Raw genomic sequence first — 21,962 nt, 5'->3', positions numbered from 1 at the left:
ATGTAAATGCCTAAATATGCTTAGGTATCAAAAGTAAAAGTATAAATAATTTACAATTCCTTATATTAAGCAAACCAGTTGGCACAATTTTCCAACACTCAGACATAATTTACAAATTAAGCATTTGTGTTATGTGAATCCTCCAGATCAGAGACAGTAGGGATGACCAGGAATGCTGTCTTGATAAGTTTGTGAATTGGTCCATATTCATGTCCTGCTAGGCATTCAAAATGTAACATGTACTTTTGGGTGTCATGTATGGAGTAAAACGTTGATTATTTTTGACAAGTAGAAGTTGTCAAAAATATGAATAGTAAAGTAAAGTACAGATATTCAAAAAAAAGTTGTACTTTAAATTATTTTTACTTAACTACTTTACACCACTGATGTTAGTTTGCCACATAACATTCTTGTTGAATACCCAGTTCTCTTTTTGAGTTAGCATTAAATAGTGTACACTCCCCTGTATTTTAGATTTTGACAAATAAACATTATTTAGAAATATCTGAATGTCTACCATCTGTTTGATGCTAAAGAGCCTTGTACAGCTTATTTATATCTTCTGTGATTCCATAAAGGTAGACAAGTTTGGAAGATTAAATATGGATATTTTCTATCAATGGTGTTCTATATGGTCTTATGCTGAGCCACACTGTCTGCATTTACACAGGCAGCCTAATTCTATATATTTTCCACTAATTGGTCTTTTGACCAATTACATCAGATCTTTTTCAGAACCAATTAGTGAAAAAGATATCAGAATTGGGTTGCCTGTGTAGACGCAGCCATAGTCCTTTATCCGGCTTCAATACACTGGCAGTGGTGTTTGGCATGGTGGCTTGTGAAAGCTGAGACTGTTTGTGCTTGTGGCGAATGGTCTTGTTTTGTAGACGTGTCTTTGTATTTTGTTTTGAGAATATGCAGAGAAGAATGAGGTGGTTGTGTCATTATTGTTCTAGTCTTGATTTTATACCTTTCAGTGCACCTTGCTGGTTTTTGGCCCACAATCTTTATGTGCTCCATAAACGCAAGGTGTGTCCCTTCTGTCACGCTCGTGTACCCAGAATTCTGCCGTTTGGTGTATTTTTCAGCAGGGCACGGTGCTCATTGTAAATAAGAATTTGTTCTTAACTGACTTGCCCAGATAACCGGAGTTTTACAAAGAGAAAATGGATTGACTAAATTGATTACATGGTCTGGAAGGTACTCTGTGGTCACCAGCCAAGCTTCTGGGAGAGCATGAGGGTCCCCTTTTGATTAGGTACCCTGTGGTATTGTAACGGTTGTCGTACTGGAGAGAAGACCAAGGCGCAGTGGGTTGCGTGCTCATCATGATAATTTAGTCAATATACGTGAACACGAAAAAACAATAAACAAAAGAGAACGACAGTTTTACAGGCTAGGTACTTACATACAGCAGTACAAAATCAACTACCCACAAAATAACCAAACCAAACACACACCTCTATATAGGACTCTCAATCAGAGGCAACTAGAAACACCTGCCTCCAATTGAGTCCAACACCCAATCCTAAACATAGAAAAACTAAACTAGACAAAACATAGAAATGCATACGCAACACAAACCCTCTGCCACGCCCTGACCAAAACTAATACAATTACTCCCTCTGCTGGTCAGGACGTGACAGTACCCCCCCCCTAAAGGTGCAGACCCTGAATGCACCTCAAAAGAAAAACACAGAAACCCCAAAACAAACAGAAAAATCCCCCTAAACTACAGGGAGGGAAGGGAGGGTGGCTGCCGTCAACGACGGCACTGTGCTACACCCCCCCTCCCCAACCCACCTATATTGGAGGCGGCTCAGGTGCGGGACATGGACCTGCTCCACCCTCGGCGTCGCCCACTTAGGTGGCGCCCCTGGCCGCGTCGGAGGACTAGTGGGCGCCCCTGACTGCGCCCGACTGGCGGGCGACCCTGGCTGCGCCAGGCTGGCGGGCGACCCTGGCTGCGCTCACCTGGCTGCTGACCCTGGCGGCTCCGGCCTGGCTGGCGGCTCTAGACTGGCTGGCGGCTCCAGACTGGCTGGCGGCTCCAGACTGGCTGGCGGCTCCAGACTGGCTGGCGGCTCCAGACTGGCTGGCGGCTCCAGACTGGCTGGCGGCTCTGGCGGCTCCAGACTGGCTGGCGGCTCTGGCGGCTCTGGACTGGCGAGGCTGGGCTGACGCACTAGAAGCCTGATGCGTGGGGCTGGTACTGGACGTGCCAGTCTGGGCACACGCACCTCAGGGCTAGTGCGGGAACAGGCCGAGTCGGGCTGGGCTGACGCACTGGACCGTAGAGGCGCACAGGCGGTCTCGAGCGCAGGACTGGCATCACCCCTACTGGCTGGATGCTCACTTTCCCCTGGCACATGCGGGGCGCTGGTACTGCGCGTACTGGCCTGAAAATGCTCGGCCTCGCCACCGTACCCATCACCCCAAAGCACGGGACCTGTCCAGTTTGTCTCTGCCCAAAAAGGGTACGGGGAGCTGGCCTGGGGCTCCATCCTCGCCCCGCCAATCTGCCCTTGTGTCCCCCCCAAAAAAAATTATTGGGGCTGCCTCTCGGACTCCCTTACCAACCGTGTTCCCCGGTCCTCGCCAGATTTCCTCCGCTGCTTGGTCCTGTGTTGGTGGGTAGTTCTGTAACGGTTGTCGTACTGGAGAGAAGACCAAGGCGCAGCGGGTTGTGTGCTCATCATGATAATTTATTCAATACACGTGAACACGAAAAAACAATAAACAAAAGAGAACGACAGACCGACAGTTTTACAGGCTAGGTACTTACATACAGCAGTGCAAAATCAACTACCCACAAAATAACCAAACCAAACACATACCTCTATATAGGACTCTCAATCAGAGGCAACTACAAACACCTGCCTCCAATTGAGAGTCCAACACCCAATCCTAAACATAGAAAAACTAAACTAGACAAAACATAGAAATGCATACACAACACAAACCCTCTGCCACGCCCTGACCAAAACTAATACAATTACTCCCTCTGCTGGTCAGGACGTGACAGGAATTGGTATTTATTAAGCAAAAGCAGCAGCTACTTTTCTTGGAGTCCACATGAAACATGACATAATACATAGTACAGAACATTATTAATCAAGAACTAAACTACATGAATGTTTAACGTCACACAGCCTACATATCCGTACATACACACAATATCTAGGTCTAATATATAACAGTGCAAATTACAATACAATATATATAAAATTGCTTTCTCTTCACAATCCCCTTTGTGCAGGAAGGTGTTCTTTTGTCTGTTTTTTGAATCTGGTTGTATTGCTAGCTTGAGTTATCTGGGGTGGCAGAGTTACATGTAGTCATGGCTCTATTTAATACGGTGCATTTCCCAGCCTCTGTTCTGGACCTGGGGACTGTGAAGAGACCTCTGGTTGCATGTCTTGTGTTTTTCCGATGAGTATCTGAACTGTGTGCCAACTGTTTGAACAGACAGTTCGGTATCTTCAACACATCAATACCTTGCACAAAGACCAATAGTGATGCAGTCATTCGTTTCTCAACTTTCAGCCAGGTGAGATTGACATGCATGTTACAGACACTTGCCCTCCATGTACATCTAAGTGCGATACATGCTGCTTTGTTCTGGACCAACTGCAATTTATGTCCCTTTTTGTCGCACATTTTTGCCGCAGTAGTCCAGGTGTGACAAAACTAGGGCCTTGGTCGACTGAAATATCAAGAAGGGAGATCAACGCCCTATCATGGACAGACCTCTTCCCATTTTAGCAATCATTGAATTTATATGTTTTCACCATGACATCTTTCTAGTTTCCTCAACTGGCTAAATCACCACATTATTCAATAATAGATCTAAATGAGGTTCAGCATTGAGCAAATTATTTGTCCCAAAATGCTTTTTTTTTTTTGATATTTAGCACTAGCATGTTGCTAGTTACCCATTCTAAAACTCACTGGAGCTCTATGTTAAGGGTGTCAGTTATTTTACTGTTGCAGCCGACGTGTATAATGTTGAGTTGTCAGCATACATAGACACAAAGGCTTTATTCAAGGACAGTGGAAGGTCATTAGTAAAAACAGAAAACAATAATGGCCCTAGCCGACTCTCATGTGGTACACCACACTCAACTGAATTTGCATGAGAGAGGCTTCCATTAACGAAAACCCTCTGTGTTCTATTAGATAGGTAACTCGCAAATGATAGCAAGGCAGAGGATGCAAATCCATAACACCTACGTTTTTTCAGCAATAGGTTAAGATCAATGACATCAAAGTCTAGCAGATTTCAGTGGTCTTTAGGTTACATTTAACCACCTGTAATCCCATAACACAAACAGAAATCCATACAAACACTACCCAATTCATGTTTATGCCATGCTTACTCTAAATTGCGCTATATTAGTCGTCAGTTGTAAATATTTTTTGGCAACTTACATTCACCTTGTGCGGAGTTAGGGGTTGAAGGCACATGCAGATTCTATACCACCCACAACAAAATACACAACAATACACAATTGAATCACCCCACTAATTGTATTGATCTCTATTAGACTGGCTAGCTTAGCACACCTAACATGGACATTTCAATATTGTCAGCTTGCTGTTAGCTGGTGTCACTAAATTGGCAGCAAGACTGCTAGCCAGCTGAGAACCAACTAACCAACCATAGATGATTTATACACGTTCATCATTGCTACCAACACACAAACAGAGAGTGAGTAAGCTATAGCGACAATTATATTTTTAGTAACAGAGTGTTTTCCAGACCAGGGTGGAATAGATAGCTACCAGATTGAGCTACTCTTATTTGCTAATGTTAGCTAGCTTATGTTAGCTAATGTTAGTAAAAAAATAGAACGAACAAACAAACATGTTTACTCTGCTGAACGTACCAGTCTAGCAGTGACTACCATGGCATAGGCAAAATTGATTGACAGTGTGTATCCAAAAGATAGCTAGCTAGCTATTTGATTTAGCTGATGGCTTTCAGAGTTCAATACAGGACTGTAATGTTAGCTAACTTACCTAGTCCAGCTAGGCTAGCATGCTAGCTAATGTTATGTTATCGCTAATCAAGAATCTTCTGTTTTGTTGTGAGGGAAAAAAATTATGTTATTGCATTACTTCTCTGCTATCGTCCAAATGAATTCCCCATCAGTTGGATGGGGGTCCCGTGTTGTGCAGCGGGCTAAGGCACTGCATCTCAGTGCTAGAGGTGTTACTACAGACCCTGGTTCAATTCCAGGCTGTATCACAACTGGCCGTGATTGGGAGTCCCACAGGACGGCGGACAGATCTGGCCGGGGTAGGCCGTCATTGTAAATAAGAATTTGTTCTTAACTGACTTGCCTAGTTAAATATTGGTTAAATAAATAAAAATCAGTTCCCCCTGAAAATCCCTCTTTGGTCACTGTAAGCATTATTTTTGATAGCGGCAAGCCACTGTGGCAGCATCGGGATAAATCTCTGGTAGGTAGAACAGCGCTCGTTCTAGCTTGTGGTTTTGCTAATTTTGATGTTTCTGACCAAAAACGTAATGTTGTTAATATAGTAAGGACTATATGTCGTGGCAGAACCAGGGTGAAATTCCCCCGTTAATCTTTGGTACTTCATTCAGCTGACTAATGTTAACTAGCTAGCATTTGATGTTGAGACACTACACTGTTAGACCTACTGTGTCAAATGTTCCCTTACCTCAGTTCTTTTAAAGTCCTTCATAGTCGACTTTGTTGAAAGTCTTGTTGAAGTCTTCTCATTAAAATCACAGCTACTGAGGACAGGCATGATTTTTTTTAAGACCCTCTAAAAATGTATGTTACGGCGGTTCAAGGCCCTCTCCTCTTCTCTCTATACACCAAGTCACTTGGCTCCGCCATATCCTCACGTTGTCTCTTCTATTATTGCTATGCAGATGACACTCAACTACTTTTCTCCTTCCCCCTTCTGTCACACAGGTGGCGACATGCATCACTGCGTGCCTGGCAGATATCTCAGCTTGGATGTCAGACCACCACCTTAAGCTCAACCTTGACAAGCCAGAGCTGCCCCTTCCTCCCAGGGAAATCCTGCACACTCAAAGACCTTTCCATCATGGTTGACAACTCCACAGTGTCGCCCCCTAAGAGTGCAAAGAACTGTGGCATGACCCTGGACAACACCCTGTCGTTCTCTGCAAAATCAAAGCAGTGACTCATGCTCTACAACATCCGTTGAGTGCAACCTTACCACACACAGAAAGCGGTGTAGGTCCTAATCCAGGCACTTGTCATCTCCTGCCTGGACTACTGCAACTCACTGTTGGCTGGGCTCCCCCCTTGTGCCATCAAACCCCAGCAACTTATCCAGAATGCTGCAGCCCTTCCTGAATTCTCCCATGTCACCCTGCTCTTCCTCACACTCCACTGGCTTCCAGCCGAAGCTCGCATCCACTACAAGACCATGGTGATTGATTATGGAGCAGCAAGAGGAACTGCCCCTCCCTACCTTCGTTATGCTCAAACCATACACCCCAACATGAGCACTCCATTCTGCCACCTCTGGTCTCTTGGCCTTCCCACCGTTACGGGAAGGTAGCTTCCACTCAGTCAAGCCAGTCCAAGCTCTTCTCTGTCCTGGCACCCCAATGGTGGAACCAGCTTCCCCCCCTGAAGCTAGGACAGTAGAAGCCCTACCTCTTCAAAGAGTATTTTAAATAATTCCCCTCCTCACCTCGACCCCCCCCCCCCAACACTTTCACTTGACCCTCTCCCTTTCTAGCTCTGACTTTGCTGATAACTACTTTATTGAGGAAAAGTGTACTTACTATGGCTTTGATGTGTGGTTGTCCCAACTAGCTATTTTAAGATTAATGCACTTACTGTAAATCTGGGTAAGAGCGTCTGCTAAACGACTAAAAGTAAGCTGACATTGAAATTAAAATATTCCCGCCTCAACATGAGTTGTACTAGCTAGTTGGTCAAGGGTGTACTGACATGACACTAAGATGTTTCCTCTTTCCAAACGCGAGTGTCACGCAGTTTACACACCACAAAAAAATACAAATTACGTTAATGCACAATCGGTGTGCACGATCCCAGAAATCCTTGTTAATGTGTAATTGGGAAGTGTCCAGTCCCGGAAATACTTGTGTCAGTGCGTGGTCAGGAGTGTGCAGCGATCGGCACACAAATTTGAGAAATTACAGCTTACCTCCTGCTCAAATTTCACAAAATGTGTACAGGTTGGAAAATACCAGGAAACACTTTTTTATTTGTAATAATGTGATTACGGTGTATGTTTTTGCAAATGATGCATACTCATAATGGGGGACAGCTAGTTAATCAGCTTCTGATAGATGTAGTGTATGTTGCTAGCCTGATCCCAGTTCTGTTTGTGCTGTCTGCACTTGTGACAAGGAGTGACATTACCAAAACATCTGCGATCAGTCTAGTATGTTACTAGGGAGATAAGTGAATTCCAACAGGCTTTAACACATGTCCATTCTCAAATAATGTTTGACCTTTTAAAACAGTCCTCATTGCTATTATGGCTTATCCATGAACCTTCTGAGTTACATACAGTCCAGGCCTGTCAGGAAGCCAGCTTATCATGGAAAGCACAAGGGATTCTACCTTGTTATTTATCTACCAACGTCCTCTAACACAGGACATTTAGACACACACACACACACACACACACACACACACACACACACACACACACACACACACACACACACACACACACACACACACACACACACACACACACACACACACACACACACACACACACACACACACACACAGTAGAGATGACAGGAAAGATATGAAGATATCGAGGCAAATGGCAGTGTTTCACATCTTGCATATGTGTGCTAGGGCCGGAGCATGTCATATTTTTGAACTGAACAGGGTTAAGGTCAAGGTGCTGTGTGTACATTACTTTAGGAAACTATAAGTGGCTGGAATTTTGGAAGCTGTAAACCCTAGTCCATGCATGCATGCACAAAAGATTACACATGATGGTCAGACAGCTTTCATGCTCAGACTCAGCCCAGTGTATCCAACACACACACACACATGTGCACGGGCACACACACACACATACACACACACACACACACGCACACACAAACAGCTGTGACCTTCTGAGGGATCCCACAGGAATCTGTCCTATTAAACTGCTAGTAAACTGTGTCAGGTTATACTGTTTATCATCTGTCAACACACAGACACACACGCACACACACACACACACACACACACACACACACACACACACACACACACACACACACACACACACACACACACACACACACACACACACACACTCAGTATATCATTCAAATGTAGTGATTTATCTATCGCAGTTTACACACCATCTCAGGCTATGCATGCTTCCAGAATACAGTACAGTTTATATGGAGATCTATAAATTGCTCTAACTAATTGTAGTCTACACAGCCCAGGACAGACCAGCCCTTTGAAGGCCACAATGTCTTCTACTGCTGGTGCCTCTCACCTTTACATATTTGCTGTGGCCTAGGTTGGTCTAGCAGTCTTAAGCTGCTGTCTCTGGAATACGGAATCATGGGTTTGAAACCAGCCTACTGCTATTTCAACACCACTTGCCACTATCTTTCCTCTAGCTACTATCTTTCCTCTAGCTATCCTATCCAATAAACAGAAAATACAAGAGGAGTGGGACTGTAATGCTCTAGCATCGTTCTCCTGTTAGCCAACTTGCCAGCTTAGTGGAGTCTCCCACTAGCACAGTCAGTGTAGTCAGCTCAGCTATCCCCATTGAGACCGTGTCTGTGCCTCGACCTAGGTTGGGCAAAACTAAACATGGTGGTGTTCGCCTTAGCAATCTCACTGGAACAAAGACCTCCTCCATTCCTGCCATTATTGAAAGACATTGTGATACCTCACATCTTAAAATAGGGCTACTTAATGTTAGATCCCTCACTTCAAAGGCAGTCACAGTCAATGAACTAAATACTGATCATAATCTTGATGTGATTGGCCTGACTGAAACATGGCTTAAGCCTGATGAATTTACGGTGTTAAATGAGGCCTCACCTCCTGGTTACACTAGTGACCATATCCCCCGCGCATCCCGCAAAGGCGGAGGTGTTGCTAACATTTACGATAGCAAATTTCAATTTACAAAAAAAAAAATGACGTTTTCGTCTTTTGAGCTTCTAGTCATGAAATCTATGCAGCCTACTCAATCACTTTTTATTCCTACTGTTTTCAGGCCTCCTGGGCCATATACAGCATTCCTCACTGAGTTCCCTGAATTCCTATTGGACATTGTAGTCAAAGCAGATAATATTCTAATTTTTGGTGACTAATATTCACATGGAAAAGTCCACAGACCCACTCCAAAAGGCTTTCGGAGCCATCATCGACTCAGTGGGTTTTGTCCAACATGTGTCTGGACCTACTCACTGCCACAGTCATACTCTGGACCTAATTTTGTCCCGTGGAATAAATGTTGTGGATGTTAATGTTTTTCCCCATAATCCTGGACTATCGGACCACCATTTTATTACGTTTGCAATCGCAACAAATAATCTGCTCAGACCCCAAACATGGAGCATCAAAAGTCGTGCTATAAATTCTCAGACAACCCAAAGATTCCTTGATGCCCTTCCAGACTCCCTCTGCCTACCCAAGGACGACAGAGGACAAAAATCAGTTAACCACCTAACTGAGGAACTCAATTTAACCTTGCTCAATACCCTAGATGCAGTAGCACCCCTAAAAACTAAAAACATTTGTCATAAGAAACTAGCTCCCTGGTGTACAGCAAGCTTCCAGAAAATTGGAACGGAAATGGCCCCACACCAAACTGGAAGTCTTCCGACTAGCTTGGAAAGACAGTACCGTGCAGTATCGAAGAGCCCTCACTGCTGCTCGATCATCCTATTTTTCCAACTTAATTGAGGAAAATAAGAACAATCCGAAATTACTTTTTGATACTGTCGCAAAGCTAACTAAAAAGCAGCATTCCCCAAGAGAGGATGGCTTTCACTTCAGCAGTAATAAATTCATGAACTTCTTTGAGGAAAAGATCATGATCATTAGAAAGCAAATTACGGACTCCTCTTTAAGTCGGCGTATTCCTCCAAAGCTCCGTTGTCCTGAGTCTGCACAACTCTGCCAGGACCTAGGATCAAGGGAGACACTAAAGTGTTTTAGTACTATATCTCTTGACACAATTATGAAAATAATCATGGCCTCTAAACCTTCAAGCTGCATACTGGATCCTATTCCAACTAAACTACTGAAAGAGCTGCTTCCTGTGCTTGGCCCTCCTATGTTGAACATAATAAATGGCTCTCTATCCACCGGATGTGTAGCAAACTCACTAAAAGTGGCAGTAATAAAGCCTCTCTTGAAAAAGCCAAATCTTGACCCAGAAAATATAAAAAACTATCGGCCTATATTGAATCTTCCATTCCTCTCAAAAAAAATGAAAAAGCTGTTGCGCAGCAACTCACTGCCTTCCTAAAAACAATGTATACGAAACGCTTCAGTCTGGTTTTAGACCCCATCATAGCACTGAGACTGCACTTGTGAAGGTGGTAAATGACCTTTTAATGGCATCAGACCGAGGCGCTGCATCTGTCCACGTGCTCCTAGATCTTAGTGCTGCTTTTGATACCATCGATCATCACATTCTTTTGGAGAGATTGGAAACCCAAATTGGTCTACACGGACAAGTTCTGGCCTGGTTTAGATCTTATCTGTGGGAAAGATATCAGTTTGTTTCTGTGAATGGTTTGTCCTCTGACAAATCAACTGTAAATTTCGTTGTTCCTCAAGGTTCCGTTTTAGGACCACTATTATTTTCACTATATATTTTACCTCTTGGGGATGTCATTCGAAAGCATAATGTTAAATTTCACTGCTATGCGGATGACACACAGCTGTACATTTCAATGAAACATGGTGAAGCCCCAAAATTGCCCTCGCTAGAAGCCTGTGTTTCAGACATAAGGAAGTGGATGGCTGCAAACTTCCTACTTTTAAACTCGGACAAAACAGAGATGCTTGTTCTAGGTCTCAGGAAACAAAGAGATCTTCTGTTGAATCTGACAATTAATCTTGATGGTTGTACAGTTGTCTCAAATAAAACTGTGAAGGACCTCAGCATTTCTCTGGACCCTGATCTCTCTTTTGAAGAACATATCAAGACTGTTTCAAGGACAGCTTTTTCCCATCTACGTAACATTGCAAAAATCTGAAACTTTCTGTCCAAAAATTATGAAAAATGAATCCATGCTTTTGTTACTTCTAGGTTGGACTACTGCAATGCTCTACTTTCAGGCTACCCGGATAAAGCACTAAATAAACTTCAGTTAGTGCTAAATACGGCTGCTAGAATCCTGATTAGAACCAAAAAATTTGATCATATTTCTCCAGTGCTAGCCTCCCTAGACTGGCTTCCTGTTAAGGCAAGGGCTGATTTCAAGGTTTTACTGCTAACCTACAAAGCATTACATGGGCTTGCTCCTACCTATCTTTCCGATTTGGTCATGCCGTATATACCTACACATACGCTACGGTCACAAGACGCAGGCCTCCTAATTGTCCCTAGAATTTCTAAGCAAACAGCTGGAGGCAGGGCTTTCTCCTATAGAGCTCAATTTTTATGGAATGGTCTGCCTACCCATGTGAGAGACGCAGACTCGGTCTGAACCTTTAAGTCTTTACTGAAGACTCATCTCTTCAGTAGGTCCTATGATTGAGTGTAGTCTGGCCCAGGAGTGTGAAGGTGAACGGAAAGGCTCTGGAGCAACGGACCGCCCTTGCTGTCTCTGCCTGGCCGGTTCCCCTCTCTCCACTGGGATTCTCTGCCTCTAACCCTATTACAGGGGCTGAGTCACTGGCTTACTGGTGTTCTTCCATGCCGTCCCTAGGAGGGGTGCGTCACTTGAGTGGGTTGAGTCACTGACGTGGTCTTCCTGTCTGGGTTGGCGCCCCCCTTGGGTTGTGCCGTGGTGGAGATCTTTGTGGGCTATACTTGGCCTTGTCTCAGAATGGTAAGTTGGTGGTTGAAAGTATCCCTCTAGTGGTGTGGGGGCTGTGCTTTGGCAAAGTGGGTGGGGTTATATCCTGCCTGTTTGGCCCTGTCCATCGGTATCATCGGATGGGGCCACAGTGTCTCCTGACCCCTCCTGTCTCAGCCTCCAGTATTTATGCTGCAGTAGTTTATGTGTCGGGGGGCTAGGGTCAGTCTGTTATATCTGGAGTATTTCTCCTGTCTTATCCGGTGTCCTGTGTGAATTTAAGTATGCTCTCTCTAATTCTCTCTTCCTCTCTTTCTTTCTTTCTTTCTTTCTTTCTTTCTTTCTTTCTTTCTCTCTCTCAGAGGACCTGAGCCCTAGGACCATGCCTCAGGACTACCTGGCATGATGACTCCTTGCTTTCCCCAGTCCACCTGGCCATGCTGCTGCTCCAGTTTCAACTGTTCTGCCTGCTGCTATAGAACCCTGACCTGTTCACCGGACGTGCTACCTGTCCCAGACCTGCTGTTTTCAACTCTCTAGAGACAGCAGGAGCGGTAGAGATACTCTCAATGATCAGCTATGAAACGCCAACTGACATTTACTCTTGAAGTGCTGACTTGTTGCACCCTCGACAACTACTGTGATTATTATTATTTGACCATGCTGGTCATTTATGAACATTTGAACATCTTGGCCATGTTCTGTTATAATCTCCACCCGGCACAGCCAGAAGAGGACTGGCCACCCCTCATAGCCTGGTTCCTCTCTAGGTTTCTTCCTAGGTTCTGGCCTTTCTAGGGAGTTTTTCCTAGCCACCGTGCTTCTACACCTGCATTACTTGCTGTTTGGGGTTTTAGGCTGGGTTTCTGTACAGCACTTTGAGATATCAGCTGATGTAAGAAGGGCTATATAAATACATTTGATTTGCCATTGGGAGTGTTCTCAAATAGTTCAGAGAACGTTAAGAAACAACGTTCTTATGTGGGTACCTCAGCATAATGTTTCCTACAGGTTTTCTCATGGTTCTATTTAAAGTCATGTTCTCAAATTGTTCAGAGAACGTTAAGCAATGTTCTCAGAACGTTCAGAGACTATACAGTTCTCCTTTATGTAATTTCTTGGCAATATTCTGGGAATGTAAAAAAAAACAAGAATTCTGCACATTAACATCAATTAGCTCTCAATTCCGTTCCCAGAACATGGAGAAAAAGTTCCATAAAAACCACAAGAAAACTTTAGTAACATTCAGAAAAGAATGTTATTTAAAAACATTCATTCCATTCTCAGCGTCAACAGGGGTGTATTCATTTTGTTTTGCAACAGAAACCATTTACCGTTTTAAGAACCAAACGGAGTCAATTAGAGCAAACAGAACAAAACAGGTAGGAACCTACCTGCATTTATCCAATAGAAACTCTTGTAGAAACAGTTTCTGTGGAACAACCCATATAGAACTATATGCGTATCTTTATGGCCAGCCATCCTGCACACATAAAAAAATGACCTACAGTATATTCTTCTATTCCATTTTTAATCCCTTTCTGTTGTTCCTCCCTTTACCCTTGTGTTCATGCCTTTAAACCCCCATCCTCTGTCCCTTCTTTAAACCACCCAAAGTCCCAGTTGTCAGCCCTTTCTTACCCTTAATTCCCTTACACCTGTCTCCCCTCTTCTCTCCTCATTCTCCCTTATTCCTCTGTCCCTGTCTCCCCCTCCCTCTCTCCCTGTCCCTCTCTCCCTCTCCCCTGTCCCTCTCTCCCTCTCTTTCTCCCTCCCCCGCCTTGTTCCCCTCTCCCCCGTTGGGAGACACATGGCGCTACAGCATTCCAGGCGTTCCATTATAACAAGCCACATTCCCTGGAACACTTCCTCGCTCCCATCTGTTCCTGTGGTCCTGGAGGGGTGCAGATATATAGACCCTCCTCTAGTTTGTATGCCTCCTGCCCCCCTACTCCTACTATACAACTCCTTCTCCCCCTCCTGCTTCTGTACCCCTCCTCCCCCTCTTAACCCCTATTCTCTCTATATACCTCTCCTACCCCTCCTCTCCTCTGTACCCCTCCTCACCCCCAACCCCATCATCCCTCTATATTCCTCCTCACCCCCTCCATAGTATTGATTCTTATCCCTTCAGGGCCACTACAGATCACTCCAACTCCAGCCCTGTACACTGAGTTGTCTTACTAAACACACACACAGGACAGAACAGACTCTTCTATTACCAGACCTGTCACCCCAGTGCTCAGCTGAGCTGGGAAGTGCCCACTGCTTACTGTGCCCACTGCTCATCACAGGAGAGAGGGACAGAAACAGTGGACAGAAGAGAAAGAGGAACTGCATCGATGAGAGATATGGGAGGGAAAGAGAAGAAGATTTTGGGCATTACTGATGTTCCGAAATACCAGGGGTGAGTGTCACTCAATCCAGTTTGCTTTTACAATTGAGCTGTGATAACCGGAAAAAGAAGACTTTGATAATGCAAAACAATAATTCAACCAGTCTGACTTTTTTTATACATTTGCATTCTGCTATGAAAACAGATTAGAGCCCTTTAAGTTTAACCTCTTGTTAGCCTTTGTTGTATCTGTGTTGGTCTCTGTTATTCTACAGAGGTTCTATGCAATCCCATGCATGCACAATAACAATGCTATGAACGTTAACACCCCAGCTAGCAAATAACGTTCTGAAATCCATGTGTTTCTCAGAGCTTGGTGAGAGCGTGGTTGTCCTATGGTTATTTTGCATACAACCATCCCATAACTTTCTTGGAATGGTGCAGGATAGTTGCTTGTCTACGGAACATTCTCAGCACATTTACAGAACTTGAATTCTCAGCATATTTAACATTAACAGAACGTTTCTTAAAATTTTAAATATGGATACATTTAATTTAAATTGGTTTGACATTGGGAAGTTTCTAAAATAGTTAAGAAAAGTACTGTGGGAATTTCAGTACTTAAGGATAACATTTCACACAGGTTTCCTCATGGTTCTATTTAAAGTCAGTACAACTGCGTAACGTTTCCTACATGTTTCCTCATGGTTCTATTTTAAGTAATGTTCTCAAATTATTCCGTGAATGTTAAGAAACAACGTTCTTTTGTGGGAATTTCAGTGCTTCCACAGAACATTCCCACAAGTTCTCATGTAGTTCTATTTATGGTAATATTTTTACTACATTCTGGAAATGTGCTAAAAAATGGTGTAACTTAAGCGATGTTCTCAAAATGTCCAGAGAATATATGGTTGTCTATTATGGCAGTTCTTGGCAATATTCTGGAAATGTAAACCAAAAAAAATTGAATTCTACATGTTAACATCATATATCTTTCAATTCCGTTCTTGAATTTTCTATAAAAATCACAAGAAAACGTTTTAAGAATGTTATTTAAAAACATATACTTTCCGTTCTAAGAAAATGAAGAAACATTTCCATAAAAAACACAAGAAAACTTTAGTAACGTTCAGAAACGGTTCTAAGAATGTTATTTAAAAACATATATGTACCGTTCTCAGTGTCAACAAAACTATCTCTATCCTTTATCTTGTTAAGCATGTTCAGGTGTGCTAAAATGAACAGCTTTGTATGCATAAAAAACATGGTGTGCTAGCTCCATCCTGGTGGTGCGGTGGACTAATTCCTGGGGTAGAGAACAGAAGATCATAGGTTCAAATGCTATGTCAAAATAAATGGTTTCCATGATTAATGCCTAATTCAATGAATGTCCATGTGTCCTACTGTGCTTAGAGTTCAAAGAAGTTTACCCAAAATAAGCTAGCAGTGTAATTCAAAATAAAAACATTTTGAGTCTGAAGAAAACTTTCAATAAGAACCATAGCAAATTTTTCACAACATTTAGAGAATGTTCTCAGAATGCTATTTAATTACCTTCAAATAGCCTGTCTGACAGATACTTTCCCAACCACTTACAAGAAGCCTGATCCAGGCCTAAATCAGTCAACCTTTGGATAAGAATGTGATGGTCAATGGTATTGAAGTCCTCGGAAAGGTCTATAAATAAGGCAGCACAATGATTGTTTTGATCCAAGCAATTTAATACATCATCTAAAACAAGCGTAGCAGCTGAAACTGTACTATGTCCTGGTCTAAAACCAGATTGGTGCACATTCTTAACTGAAAGTTAGTCTGGGATTCTAAAACTTTGTAAATTGGACAGTAGTTATCTATGTCAGAAGCATTTCCTCCTTTGTGTAGGGGGAAGGCATGTGCCGCTTTCCAGATCTTAGGGATAACACCAGAAACAACTGTCAAGTTAAAAATATAGGTCAGTGGTTATATAATAAGTGGGGAAGAGAGCTGCGGTAAGAAGGGATCACGTGTCTGTATGCTTTTTTTTTACATCAATCTTTAACAAAGCACTTCATACATCATAGACATCAAAGGGTTGAAATGAAAATAAATAGGTGGCCAGCTGAAGCAAAATGGCTATTAAAAGCATTACCATTTTCCATTTTGTCTAGAATGGGACCACAGGCTGTCAAAACCTGCTGGAGCAATGAGGGATTAGAGTTTTGTTTCAAATATTCGACCACTTTCCAGAAGTTGGCTGGATTACCACCACTCTCTGAGACACAACTCAAGAAATGTGTTGATTTATTTTTTTAACCAGGGATAGACATCTATTTCTCAAATGTCTGAAGGACTGCCAATCAGACATAGAATCAGTCCATCTAGCCTTAGCCCAAGCTACATTTCTTTGCTGTAATTTCTCAGACAATTCATGGATAACATCAGTCTTTTACCCTTCATTTTTTTGTACGGCACATGTTTATCTGCAAAAGTGTTAAACAGGGAAATAAAACAATTAAGAGCCTGATCCGAGGTCAGTGATAGTTGACACAACCCCCCCAGTCACTCAACCTCAGCTCAGACAAAAAAAAAATGCTCATTAAAATTCCTAAAATGTATCTTTGTAATAATGTGTGAGCAAAATGTTGGTAGTTTAACATCTCTTATACAGGCAAAGGAACAATGGTCTCTAAACTCATTGGCAAATATCCCATTGGCTGTAAATTTATGAGAGGCATTAATTAGGATACTATCTAATAGAGTAGATTTCCAAGGTGTTTAAAGTTGGGGTGAGTTGGTTTAGTTATCAGCTGAGTTAGATTTAGCTAGGTACAAATATATTTCAGCCCATCAAATGCTGGCATCAACCAATCTAGATTAAGATCACCCACTATCAGTAAATCAGATTGAGCATAGTTAGAAAGCAGGTCAAAAATGTTATTTTCTAAGAACTCATACAGTATGGAGGCAGAGGGAGTGCGATAAATTCCCACTAGCTTCAGATTGGCATTTTTACCAAGTCCCACATTTAGGACTAGACATTCAAATTGCTTAAGGACAGAGTTGGTGATGTATACCAACACATTTAAATAGCTCTTTATGTATATGGCGACACCCCCTCTGCCAACTCTATCATCTAAAAACATTATAACCAGTCAGATACACATCAGAGTCCGGAATAGACTTCTTTAGCCAAGATTCAGTTTGACCAGAATGTCCACGTTGGTTTGAAAGGCCGGAGTTACAATAAAATCCATTATCGAAAAATAACTTCTGGCATTTACATGAATCAGTCCAAGGCTGCAGCTGCGGGATTTCAGATCAGCCTGAGTTATAATACACACATGTCATGTTCAACAGGTAACCCCCTACTTTGAAAAATGCCAAATCCTCCTACTTCCAGTAGGGGGCCTAGCCCCCTTCCGGACCACCCCCCCCAGCCATCCTCACATACTTTGTACTCCCTCATATTTTGGGGGTGCTTGTCACCCCTGCTGCCCAGTGTGAGAGGCCTGATAAGGAGGAGGCCATAGTTGGATTTGTCTCCCACTTCAATCTTGGGCGTGACTGAAGCCAAGTGGGTGACTGAAGCCTGCTTGATTGAAGCAGGGTACATGGGTCCCCCTCCTTTCCCACTCCTCTCCCCATCAATCTCTGTAGTTGGTTGCATCTCATAAAGCCAAAGTAATTCACTTTTACGTGATATGATACATGATGTCACATTTTTGTTACTTTGAATAGTTTTTTCCCCCAAGTATTCGGATGGGAGATGAGTGTTACAAATTATACAAATCAATGGGCGGCCGGGTGCCTATATTAGGCTTATGCCTCTAATAATATTTTAATGTCAAATTATGTCTCACCATTATTTCTCAACTTTATTTATCATTAGTGTTAATGTTGATCAATATTTCAGCTATGCTGGCCAATTGTATATGATCAAATAAATGTCTGATCAATGCATACAATTCTGAACAAATTGTCATTTATAATGTTAATTAAGGCAGAGGCACCAATATATTGCAGAGTACACTAATTGTATACTGTTTTCATGTACATTCCCTTATGTCTACTTTTTTAAGGTGGCCCTGGCTTTACTAATTCTTATGAAACAAGGTATCACTGAACTGTATTCTGTAATGAGTTACAAAACAATAGAAATGCAACTGTGTATTGCTGCTTTTTGTCTGATATTCAACAGTCCATGATCAGTTCTGTTGACCATGAGATTATTTTGAAGAGAACATTTTTTGAGGCATACTTTTTAGGCGCGGAGTGACATGTCGCCCATTGTTTGCCTTGTCTTCAATTACATGTGGCCATTGTTTATCTTGTTACCTGGCAACGACCACAAGGGCGTTTCAAGGAGCTATCAGTCAAAGTGAGCTCATGAATATAAGCTCCCCGCCCACTCAGGCTTCCTGATAGTTAGAGATGAGAGAAAAGGTACAATTTCTTCATTTCTGAACATTTTAATAGCATACAAATATTATAATGTTTTGGTCATTCAAAGGCTATTTTTACTTGGTAAATAGGATGAATGTGTGGGATCTTTTCTTTCAGCAAATGTATGGCTTCGTTCCTACAACCAAAGTGAAACCAAAAACATGCATTCCCACAACTTCAAAGGAACCAAATGTGCTAGCTGGGACCTCTTTCCCTATGGTGTTGGTTTCAACCCCTGCAAGGTGATAGCTAACAATAAACTCTGCACAGGAACATTCACAGTTTAGCTATCGTAGATTTCATGGTGCCCCATGGAACATTTAATAGATTTTTTTAACTATTGGCATACAGTATAGCCCTTAGTGAGGAATATTAACTTTGTTATGAACCCAAAAACATGATTTGCATGCATGCGAAGTCTTGTTATATCATTTACATTTCAACTCAAAAACAAAAAACAATCAGGAAGGCCCTGCTGCTTGTAACACTGTACTCTGAAGGTAGTCAGCAGGCCACACTGACAGGAAAGACACTTCATAACGTCATAGCTTTTTAAAGGATGGTTATTTTTTCTCTCTCACAAGATATGTATTAATTTACCGCAACACCTTGTTGTCCATATCAAAGAGAATATGGGTTATTAGCATATATACATTTTTGGGAATTCACCTTTAAGATTATATGACAACACAAATCATTGAATATTTGAAGCAAATAATTATTCAACTGCCAGTACTGAACGCTTACTGAATTGAACCTTTGAAATGCAATGATAACAGATGCTATATTGTCTACTTCTCCACTTCTTATAGTTCAATATACCTCACTTTTTTACTTTATCAATATAATTACTTATACTGCAAATAATAATGGAGCAAATGAGTGCCATAGCACCTGCAGTATAACGCAGAATCTACAACATCAACACCTACAACTGCTACAGTTTTACATGTCTGCACAGAGAGATGAGGTACACATGCAGGAATTCACAGCAGGGAGATCTGAATGTGAGATTCCATTATGATTATTTTTGGTAATGGCGAATGTGAGTCCATCTGCTGCATACTAAAATAAGGACACTCTCTTCTTTGTTCTCTGCTGCGGAATGGAAAAGTACATTGGTTGGGAGGAGAAGGGTACAGTTACACCTTTCTGCAAGGTTGCTTGGCTGTCGCCGGTGTGAAGGCTGAGGAACGAGTGTGTTTGTGTGTGTTTTTGTGTTTGTGTGTGTGAGCGAGATAGAAGAGATAGATAGAGAAAGAGCTACCAAGAGGGAAAGAGTCAAGTGCAAGTGTGGAATTATTTAAGATACTCTTTGAAGATGGTTTCAGATGGTTTCATGTGCCTTCATGTGTGTTTGCCGCATACATGCAGGCCTATAGACTTGGGGTTAGGTTATGGAGCATTTAGGTGTTGTAATCATATACACCCCCAGTCCAGCCTTTCAGTAAGAGTGACGGTGATGATACTGTGATACTCTGATGTGTGTGTGTGTGTGTGTGTGTGTGTGTGTGTGTGTGTGTGTGTGTGTGTGTGTGTGTGTGTGTGTGTGTGTGTGTGTCAAGGAATGTTGTTGGCTTGAATGGAGAAAATAAACTTGATGATGGCTCACATATTATATTCAATTTATTTGGCATTAACCTACTATTAATTAGTGAAGTGGACTCTGTCACAGTGTCAGTTAGAGAGATAACGTCACACAATCACACATCCTCTCTTTGAGGGCCTCTAAAGAGAGGGGACAAGGGACAAACACAATCTACTTGGCCTCCTTTGGGATCTTTCTGGTAAACTGTGTTCATGTTTGGATAGTGTCGTCAATTAGTCCGGGGGTATTTGGAGATCTACACATTAGACTCTGGCTAAAGGCCTGGGAGCTGCCAGTTAGATCTACACGTTAGTCTCTGGGTTAAAAGCCTGGGAGCTGCCAGTCAGGGCCAAAACTGGATAAAAAACTTGGCAGCTGCTAATGGGGATCCCTAATAAATAAACTCAGCAAAAAAAGAAACGTCCTCTAACTGTCAACTGCGTTTATTTTCAGCAAACTTAACATGTGTAAATATTTGTATGAACAGAACAATATTCTACAACTGAGACATAAGCCGAACAAGTTCCACAGACGTGTGACTAACAGAAATGGAACAATGTGTCCCTGAACAAAGGGGGGGGGGGGGGGGGGGGTCAAAAACAAAAGTAACAATAACAGTCAGTATCTGGTGTGGCCACCAGCTGCATTAAGTACGGCAGTGCATCTCCTCCTCATGGACTGCACCAGATTTGCCAGTTCTTGCTGTGAGATGTTACCCCACTCTTCCACCAAGGCACCTGCAAGTTACGGGATATTTCTGGGGGAATGGCCCTAGCCCTCACCCTCCGATCCAACAGGTCCCAGACGTGCTCAATGGGATTGAGATCCGGGCTCTTCGCTGGCAATGGCAGAACACTGACATTCCTGTCTTGCAGGAAATCACCCACAGAACGAGCAGTATGGCTGATGGCATTGTCATGCTGGAGAGTCATGTCAGGATGAGCCTGCAGGAAGGGTACCACATGAGGGAGGAGGATGTCTTCCCTGTAAAGCACAGCGTTGAGATTGCCTGCAATGACAATAAGCCCAGTCCGATGATGCTGTGCCACACCTCCCCAGAACATGACGGACCCTCCACCTCCAAATCGATCCCGCTCCAGAGTACAGGCCTCGGTGTAACGCTCATTCCTTCAACGATAAACACGAATCCGACCATCACCCCTGGTGAGACAAAACCGCAACTTGTCAGTGAAGAGCACTTTTTGCCAGTCCTGTCTGGTCCAGCGTCTATGGGTTTGTGCCCATAGCCGACGTTGTTGCCGGTAATGTCTGGTGAGGACCTGCCTTACAACAGGCCTACAAGCCCTCAGTCCAGCCTCTCTCAGCCTATTGTGGACAGTCTGAGCACTGATGGAGGGATTGTGCATTCCTGGTGTAACTTGGGCAGTTGTTGTTGTCATCCTGTACCTGTCCCGCAGGTGTGATGTTCGGATGTACAGATCCTGTGCAGGTGTTGTTACAGGTGGTCTGCCACTGAGAGGACGATCAGCTGTCTGTCCTGTCTCCATGTAGCGCTGTCTTAGGCGTCTCACAGTACGGACATTGCAATTTATTGCCCTGGCCATGCCTCCTTGCAGCATGCCTAAGGCATGTTCACGCAGATGAGCAGGGAC

At 42.9% G+C, this 21,962-nt stretch overlaps 2 protein-coding genes across 3 annotated transcripts in view; one reads left to right on the top strand and one right to left on the bottom strand.

Annotated features, from left to right (window-relative positions):
* LOC115192296 (leukocyte elastase inhibitor) overlaps positions 1-21,962 on the bottom strand; it is a 98,980-nt gene that overhangs the window by 19,839 nt on the left and 57,179 nt on the right. The window lies entirely within an intron of this gene.
* Positions 14,147-21,962, top strand: part of LOC115192295 (myosin light chain kinase family member 4) — a 67,471-nt gene continuing 59,655 nt past the window's right edge. The window contains exon 1 of the mRNA XM_029750620.1: positions 14,147-14,411. Coding sequence (XP_029606480.1) covers positions 14,347-14,411 — 65 coding nt within the window. The 5' untranslated portion in view covers positions 14,147-14,346. The remainder of the gene's footprint in view (positions 14,412-21,962) is intronic.

This window comes from Salmo trutta, chromosome 4 (genome assembly GCF_901001165.1).
Source record: "Salmo trutta chromosome 4, fSalTru1.1, whole genome shotgun sequence".
Classification (NCBI taxonomy): Eukaryota; Metazoa; Chordata; class Actinopteri; order Salmoniformes; family Salmonidae; genus Salmo; species Salmo trutta.
Note: the sequence above shows the minus strand (reverse complement) of the source record. Positions and strands in the feature narration are given on the sequence as shown.